The sequence below is a fragment of the Trachymyrmex cornetzi genome, unplaced genomic scaffold, assembly GCF_001594075.2.
Source record: "Trachymyrmex cornetzi isolate Tcor2-1 unplaced genomic scaffold, Tcor1.1 scaffold2080, whole genome shotgun sequence".
In the NCBI taxonomy this organism is placed as follows: domain Eukaryota; kingdom Metazoa; phylum Arthropoda; class Insecta; order Hymenoptera; family Formicidae; genus Trachymyrmex; species Trachymyrmex cornetzi.
In genome coordinates this window covers 10,825-17,609 of record NW_017296723.1, presented here as the reverse complement: position 1 = coordinate 17,609, position 6,785 = coordinate 10,825, and the positions used below count along the sequence as shown (strand labels likewise).

At 28.2% G+C, this 6,785-nt stretch overlaps 1 protein-coding gene across 1 annotated transcript; it reads left to right on the top strand.

Moving 5' to 3' along the window:
• Nucleotides 1-325: 325 nt before the first annotated feature.
• On the top strand, nucleotides 326-5,758 carry LOC108759837 (uncharacterized). Its single transcript, XM_018505483.1, has 10 exons — nucleotides 326-707; nucleotides 962-2,368; nucleotides 2,481-2,845; nucleotides 2,970-3,302; nucleotides 3,412-3,676; nucleotides 3,791-4,209; nucleotides 4,314-4,538; nucleotides 4,668-5,143; nucleotides 5,268-5,379; nucleotides 5,565-5,758. Exons 1-10 carry the CDS (start codon nucleotides 692-694, stop codon nucleotides 5,718-5,720), a joined length of 3,774 nt encoding a protein of 1,257 aa, XP_018360985.1. The 5' UTR covers nucleotides 326-691; the 3' UTR covers nucleotides 5,721-5,758.
• The last annotated feature ends 1,027 nt before the right edge of the window (nucleotides 5,759-6,785 follow it).

The window sequence follows — 6,785 nt, the reverse complement described above, 5'->3', positions numbered from 1 at the left end:
CGCTTTTATCGATAAAAGTGTGTTCTGAATACGGGCCACAGTGTATCAATTCGCGAAAAAGTATCAATACGTGCTTGTATTGGTTGGTGAAGTATTAATACAAATATCGGTATTGGTACATGAAATATTACAATATTTAAAAAAATCGATAACAGTAAGACACTATAAACGTGAGTATTCGCATCCGCCATTTTTACTCCTTTTCTCACTCTCTTGCTCCTTTTCTCAATTCCCTGCTCTCTTTCCATTCAGCCGCTAAAGCTAAACTAAGAAGATTGAAGAGAGAAGAGAGAAGGTTGAAGAGAGAACAAACAGTGGGGAAAGGAGTAAAAATGGTGGACGCGAATACCTACGTTTCTAGTGCTCTAGTCGCAGGCGCCTAGTGTCTAGAGGGGTGCCTCATTTTTATTCGATTGCATCATCTCTTTTCGCTACACTTGCCTGGTTTGAGGTGGCCGTGGCCGGTGCATTGCATCCCAATTTTTTCATTTTCACGGAGCGACGCAGACTTTAATGGTCCGGTCCGTCCAGTATCAGCCAGCTTGGCTGCCGAGTGCCGGACCAATAAAAAGAAGAAGAAGAAGCCTTGCATTGTGTTAGGCTTTAATAGTTGTGTTGATTTTTTAAAATTTATGTTTGAATTATTCATCGCACAAATATTATAGATCAAGAAGTTGTATAAGTTGTTACAATGGCGTTGTCAAAGGGTAAGTATGGCTTTTGCAAGATAGGTATAGACATGTGATTTCATAACCTCTATCTATTATAAGGATGCAGCTACAATAGAAAGAATAAAGAATTAGGATTAAGGAGTAATTATTCTAATCTATCAGAAATCGTGTATTCCAGTGTATCTAATTTCGGAAAGGTTGAAATCGTTATTCCTTATTCCTTCTATTATGACAGCATCTTAATATTAATTATGCAGTCGTTTTTTAAATGTAATCTATGTATTTTACAGAATTATTAAAGCGGTTAAACTCAGATGACTATCCTTTAGCAAAGCGATTAAAATTAGCGGAAACTGCATTTTGTAAAGTTGATCTTCCAATTATTCGGAAAGAGGACTTTCTTCTGGAGTGGCTATGTAAAACTTGTGCCATGAATCATCATGCTTGGAAAGCTTTGAATAATTGTTTGAAATTTAACCATATCAATATTAGAGCAGATATCAAACAATGTTTAGTTGAGATGCTTGTACAAACATTAAAGACCGATATGCAAAACATATATGAAGAGGTCCTTGAATGCTGCAGTTTAATTTTTGTTAACAATAGTATACGACAATATTTTACAACCAAGCCAAAGATTGTAGGCTTATTGATAAAAGCTGTGTTAAATAATGTGTTGAAACGTTCTAGCTATGACAATATAATGCAAAAGAAGATTAATCAACTGTTTGAGCCATGTAAATTGTCTTTTGCAGAAAATAATGCTGTAATAACTATTATCGAAAGTCTGATGCAAATGTATGAACAGCTCATTAGTATGAGAGATGATCTGAGATTAATTTTTATACAGGATATTTTATATCCTATGTGTATTTTAGTTGATCACACACATAGAGATAATACAAATCTACTTAGTATAGCAGCATACAAGTGTATTCAACAATTGCTGCTAGGAAAAAATAGATTTATACAAAATAAACAGACTAAAGGAAGTCATCAATCAATGTTTTCAGATTTATTTTGCATATTATCTGAAAACATAAAGACATTAAATCTTCAGAGTAATCTTTTAACTTACGAGTTTATTTTTAATACCATAATAGGTACATATAAATCAAATACTATTTTGTTGGATATGTTTTTCAGAAATTTAATTAATTCTTCAGGAAAGTTTAAATGGGAAATTTTGGATTCTTTCCTCAAACTACTGAATGACATAACACTCGACTTCGATAATACCATAGATGGAATCACATTAACCGAGTATTTTCAGAATTTTATAAGTGAGATTTTGATGGATGATGACGTAACATGTGTGCATTATAGAATACTTACACAATTTTCATATATCAATCCACTTTTGATAGAAAAAAATATTTCGGTTATTGTAAATAAGATACTTATGAAAGAACAAACTATTGATCATACAAACTTGTTAATTGCAATTTTATATACCAGCACAAAATTAAGACGGGAGCAAAAGTTCATCTCGCAATTATTAATATCATTAAAGCAGCATATTGTAACAAAAAAGACATATAAAGCAAATACATCTGCTTTTTTCCCAAGTGAATTTAAAATCCAATTGATAAAAACTATTAGTAATTTTTCGAATTCACAGACTATTGCAACTCTAAAAACATTAATATATTATTTAAATACAGATTGTGCAGAATTATTGCAGTCTAATACCTCATGTAAGTATTTTATTATTGATTGATTGTTAATTCCATAAAAAAATAGAAAATTATGAAATGATACAATATTAAAAAATATAAATTAACTTCTCTGTTTAAATATTGATTGCAGGTAAAAATATATTGATATTAAAGACAACAATAGAATTGCTTATTATACTTTTTGAAGGTATGCAGGTTTTTGAATATACCTTAATATTATCCACTCATGAGAAATTTATCAATTGCCTAGATGAAGTAGGGAATGCGTTATCGCTGTTGATAAATAAGTCATTGTGCTCAAGTCATAACAAAACTGTTATCATAATACTATTAAGTGCAGTGCAATCATTAAATGAAATACAGAATATGTTTACATATTACATATTGAAAGATGCTGTGCCAAAGAAACTTCTGTTTCCAATTCTGGATGATCCTTGGCAACAATTAATTCAAAGGATTACCAATTTTGGAGAAGATAATTGCAAGACTATCATGGTATTATTGGAAATATTATTTATTTGAAAATATTTTTGATATACTATGTTAAATGTTGGAGATGCAATATTTTTTATACTCTTGCAAGATACTCACACATAATATTTCTATATTGAAATTTCAGAATAAACTTATTTTACATCGACTAAAGCTAAGTATATCAAATAAATCTATTAAACTTCATAGTTTAATAGGTGGTCTTGAGTATTCCTGGAGTATTATTTTGAAACATGACACGGATATGCTTTCCTTATTACATGACAAAGAGATATCAAAAGTAACTTATTTATTGTTGACTGATATAAAATCAAATAAACAGAACTTTCATGAATGGTTTAATATATTAGATAAAGAATGTCTTCAAGAAAATAAACACTTTGTAATGTGTCTCTTAAGCCATATTCTTGTTCAAATTGGACAAAGCTTTTCATTAAGTATTACCGAACATATTAACGTTGTAAGTAATAATTTAATGCTGAGGAATTTTTCAATTATTGTAAAATTTTTAATAATTGTAAAATAATCTCTTGTGAATTTTATGTTCTAATTATTTTTTTTTATTTCAGAAACTGTTGATGGAGAATGGATGTAATTATAAATTATTAGAAGTTTTACAAATGCTAAAAAAACAGATATCACAGGAACAATGGATGCAAATGGCAAATACAATTTTTTTTGAAACTGAATTATATTTAGAAATATTTCTTCATTTACCAACGATATATTTCAGCCCTGATATAAGAACATTAATATTTTTGGTTGTCTATTTTATTAGTAAAAAATATGAAAAAAATGACAAAATATCGGCGTTATGCAACATGATATTTTCAGGTAATTTAATTTTATTTCTTCGGAACATTTATATGATATTTGAACTTAATTTTTTAATTACTATTTATACGCCAAAATATAATACTAATAAAAATATGCAATAAAAATTTCTAGATTTACTAGAAAAGACCGGAATCGACCTATTTCAGTATATAGAACCAAAATTATTAATAAACCAATTACCACAAAATAAAACATTTTTGAAAGCTTGTGAGCTCTCTTTTCAGAATGTAAGAACATATGCTACTTTAAAGAGACTCATAAAAAGTTGTATTCAATGCAAGGAAGCAATGTGCATTATTTTGGAATGTATGGAGACTGTTAAATCAAAATTGGATGCCAAACAAAAAGTCATTTTTAAAAAGGCAGAAAAAAAATTAACCAAAACTATTTTAAAATTATTACCTGAACATATAAATAATGCTTTGGATGTAAAATGTTTAACAGCGGTATTAAAAGTAACTTTTCAAACTAGAAAAATTACTGACACTTTAAAAAGATTAACTGAAGCAACTCTCAAAAATATATTCACGGCAAGTAATATATGAAAGAAATTATATTTTTTAAAATATGATATTTTTGCAATTTACGTGTTGCATTTAGGCGGAGAATATTAAAAAATAAATTTTTTTTACAGGCAAGAGAAAATTTAAACAATATAAATAATAAATTATTGCAACAAAGTATGCAATTGTCTATCATTGTTTTACAGCATCGAGAAATGTTTGAAATCCAAGATATGATCATCAATTTATGGTTTATAATGTTGAAGCATCCTTATAAGAATTTGATCGAACTCTTATTAACATCTACTGGATTAAAAGAATTTTACGAATTCTTAAAACTATTGCATGATCAAACGGTAATATTTTGTTTAATATATTGTAGTATTTTGATTAATATATTTATGTATTTCCTCTATTAATGTTCTTATTAATATACATAGTAATTAAATTTATGCATATTTACAACTTATTCCTTGTTTATACAGATCAATAGCTTGTCACAAAAAGATGAAGCAGTATGGACAAATATATTTATCATTTGGAGCAATATAATTAAAATAGATATGAATGTTAAACGTAATAAAGTGCGTTTGAGTGCGATCAACAATCTGTTGGAAACTATATTAACATTGGATGTGTCATATAGATATTGGTCAGGGCTATTGAATTTGTCTCATGATATAATCAGTACTAAACATTTACTTATTCCTGACATTACAGTCGATCTTATTATACTGATCAGTTTAAAGTCATTTGATGAAGCGAATATATCAAAGTGCGAAGATGTACTTGCTATATGCAAAGCATTGATCAAAGTCAAAACAGATTTGATAACAGACAGATTACCTAATTTATTAATATTATACAGACGCACAATAAACATCGTTGTTCATGCATCGAGAAATGTAGCCGATAAATTCGACGAGCATCGATTTAGATGTTATGCGCTTGATATCAGAAAGTAAATTCAATTAGTTAAAAAATGTTCAACATTATATATCTATAGTATCGATATGATCCATATTCTAAAATTTATTTATGGAAAAAATTGATTTGATAAGAAAGTAATAGACATTTTCTTTCAGATTGACAAACATGCTGGTAAAATTGAAGAAAGCTATGGTCCGATTAAGTCCCTATGTTATCGCTGATCTCTTGCAATTAATTGTGGAAGGCACTATACCATCTTATGTTAAGGTAATATCTTTATAAGTCCGACAAACTGAATCAGCGTGCACTTTATAAAACCGTAAATCTACATATAAATATTAGTGTTATTAAGTTCTGCTTTGGCCGAAAGTATGATACTTTCCCTTATTTGATATCTTCTAATTATTATCTTAATAGATCGTTTTTAATTACGTTTATCATTTCTGTTGCAGATAGCTTTGCACGAATCTTTGTGTCAATTAATTAGCATCTGTGATCAGCATGGACTCGCTTTTTTATCTCGTACATTACCAACACCGTTACAGGAAGTTTTCAAAGTACAGTTAAATACATTCAAAAAGTTTTATAAATATTCTGGTAAGATTTAAGTATCTCTCTTAATTGAGTTTAAGAAGGTTATCTAATTTTTTTAAAGAAAAAATTAAGAGGAGAAAATATTCTGCAAAGAAGAAAATATTCTGTATCTGATCAATTTTCATAAGATTTATTTTATATATAAATATTCTGGATGCAAAATATATATTTATAGAAAAAACAAATATGAATTATTAATATGTTCTCTATAATTGATAAATTATTTAATTACAATAACGAGACAATCTAATATATAAACATAAATTGCAGAAAATGGACATAAAAAATATTTGTAATATTATCAGTTATTTTAAGGAAATTTACTATATGTATCTTCCTACGATGGAAACTGTTATTCTGAGATTTATTTCAATTGTGACTTGCAATCTTTGTGAAATGCTTATTAATATCAACAAATTACATTTTTTTTATTTTAATAAATTTTGTAGTTTTAAAAACATGCGTTCTACATTTAAAAATATATCAGACATAAATTATTTATATAAATTATGTTCGTAATTAAAAAAAGATTAAAAGAGAAGTCCATTAGTTTTCTATAAGTATTTATAAAATATTGCAAGTAAATAAAATTTTTTTAGTACTTGCATTAAACGTATTATTTCTTCCCTTAATTACAATTATAATTATAATTAATATATGTTTTATTTATCAAAAATGTCTGTTTGCTCTCTGAATTTTTGCCGTTTTTTATACACCTTTCCCCTTCATGAGAATTAACCATGGTGGAAGGGATAACATGGTGTGTGCAGTTGGGCAGTATCTTTCTAAATCTCTGCCCCATATGTGTAATACTACTATATGGCTAATGGGGCGTGGTTTATATGAGTGCGACAAGAAGAAACATAGAAGGATAGTAGATGTTCAATCGTTCAAATGCGCAGGCGCCGCGTTAAATTCAAGAGCTTTATTAAGCAAAATTAGTTACTTTGTATTTAATACAAAACAAGATGTTAGCAATAGTTTATTACTCTCTAAATCTGAACCAGTGGATAATAACTGATATCAGTGCCAAGTATGCCATTGGTAATCAGTGAGTGAAATGTGAAATTCCTAACCTA